This window comes from Balaenoptera physalus (assembly GCF_965194825.1).
Source record: "Balaenoptera physalus genome assembly, chromosome: 1".
Lineage (NCBI taxonomy): Eukaryota > Metazoa > Chordata > Mammalia > Artiodactyla > Balaenopteridae > Balaenoptera > Balaenoptera physalus.
The window spans coordinates 85153471-85155549 of record NC_138882.1 but is presented as its reverse complement, the minus strand read 5'-3'; the positions used below and the strand labels follow the sequence as shown (position 1 = coordinate 85155549).

Genomic DNA, 2079 nt, shown 5'->3' with positions numbered 1-2079 from the left:
GACACAGAAGATATCAACAGATTCCTCAGAGGGCGCCCAGGAGGAGAGCTGCTGCTCTTCCTTCTGAGGCTCTGTGATGCTTTCTCGGGTACGTCTCAGAGGGAAGCGGTATAACGCAGCCTCAGATAGGAAACCTCTGACGGACAGGAATCACCGCACGCATACTGCAGGCTGAAGGGTGGAGAAGCTTCTTCTGTATCCATGATAGGCTTTAAAGAGAAGATGAAGGTAGAGCTGTGGAACTCGGTGAGCCAATTGTCCTTATCCTTTCCTGATCCATATAAACGCTGAAGCTGTTCCTTGTTCTTGGGTGGGCACTTCTGCTGGCATTGTTGGGGAGGTGGCACAGGAGGGCATTTCTGCTGGCACTGCTGAGGTGGGCATGGCTCAGGGCCCTTTATACGTGGGCAAGGTTCTGGACACTTGGGAGGTGAGCAAGGATCAGGGCACTTAGGTGGGCACACTGGAGGTGGCTGGCAAGGCTGCTTGCACTGCTGCTGTTCAGAAGACCTCTTTCTGGAGTCTTAATATCTGAAAGAAAGTATATGACCGTGTTCACAAGAAGGAATTCTTACAGAGAAGAGCGGAAAAGCTTGTGTAATAACAACAGATACTATCTCGGCAATCTCTAAGCATGGGCTTTAATATCTTTAATACCTTTCAATGAATTTCTGACTTCTCTCTCGCTCTTTAGCAAATCGATACATCACCCCAGAGAAAAACTTTTCTTTTCTCACACAACTTTTCCAAAGAAAATATCTTTATTTGAAAGAAACAAGCAGGTGTTTTTACTTTTATTTCTTTTTCTTTTTTATGAAAACAACATGTTCAAAAAAGGCCAACACAAGCTCTAAAATCCTGGGCAAGCTCACAAGCAATTGCTATCATCGTCTTCTCTCATGAGGTACCAACAGAATGACATATACAGAGCAAAGGACAATCAGGAAGAATGTAAGGACCTCACACCTTCTAAGATAAATGCCTCTAACATCAGAGCAGAGGGACACCAAAAAGGCATAAGAAAGGGAAAATACTGTATTCTTTATCTTTCATGTCAAAATTTCCTATCAATTTCTTCTTCAATACAAGAATTCAAACAAGGTATCAGAAATCTCATAAATACAATATAACTTTGTGCCCAAATTGCAAGTTCCCATCCAATTAGTAGCATTAAACCCATGATGGTAACTTTGGACCCATCAAATTTGCTGTCTCCAGGATAAATGCTACATTCAGAAGCTGAAGAACAAATTTGAACTAAAGAATCCTACTCACCACGTTCTCCAAATTCAATTGGGACTACAGTAGCAGGAGGATGGCTGTGATGCAGCAGAGGACCTATTCATTGGGGCTTGCTGTCCCACCTAGGAGGAAGGGGAGCTGCCAAAACTGGTCCGGTCCATTCATTTCCCAACCAAAATGCAAATCCATCTATAAATGGCTTGGCAGAGACTCTGAAAACAAGAAATGTCCTGCTCCAGGACCTCCTCAATGGATTACGTTCTCATGACTCACAGAGTCCCTGCCTTAGCTCTCCGTTTCCGTGGTTTATGGCAGTGGGGGGATTTGGGAGGTTCTCTGACTTGTAATCAAAATTCCCCTTTCTTGATTGGGGAAGACGACCCTTTTCTATCTTTCGCCTTCCTTGACTTCTAAAACTGCCTTCCTAGCTACACGTGATCTGCTGACCATTTTGATGCCCATAATGGTTTCAAAAGGGTCTGGCTACGTAGTGACACTTTTCTCTTTACCTCAAGATTTTCTTACAATGCATTTCCCATTTATTCATGGCTTGCCAAGCAAAGTCTCTTCTCTTCTTCTAAAATGGACTGAGGGAAGTTAGCAGATCATCTCAGATGACTTCCCATCATGACACTTAGACACGTTCAGTAAAGTGGTGACCTCTAGGGTCCTCCTTTCACTGCTTTGCTCCCTCAAATAACGAACATCCAGCAGTCAGATTCCTGGGACCTTTATAAAACTGTTTTACTTCAGGCCAAAAGGAGTTCACTAAGAGCATAGCATGAGCTACCATAACTAAGAGGAGCTGGCAGCTCAGACTCTAGATTTTCAACAGAA

General features: G+C 43.7%; 1 protein-coding gene across 1 annotated transcript; it reads right to left on the bottom strand.

The window, feature by feature from the left end:
- On the bottom strand, positions 1-524 carry LOC309648240 (uncharacterized protein; the record flags this gene model as incomplete). The annotated part of the gene is made up of 1 exon (XM_082436685.1): positions 1-524. A coding segment is annotated over one exon (429 nt), but the record flags the coding sequence as incomplete, so codon positions are not given.
- Positions 525-2079: the final 1555 nt, after the last annotated feature.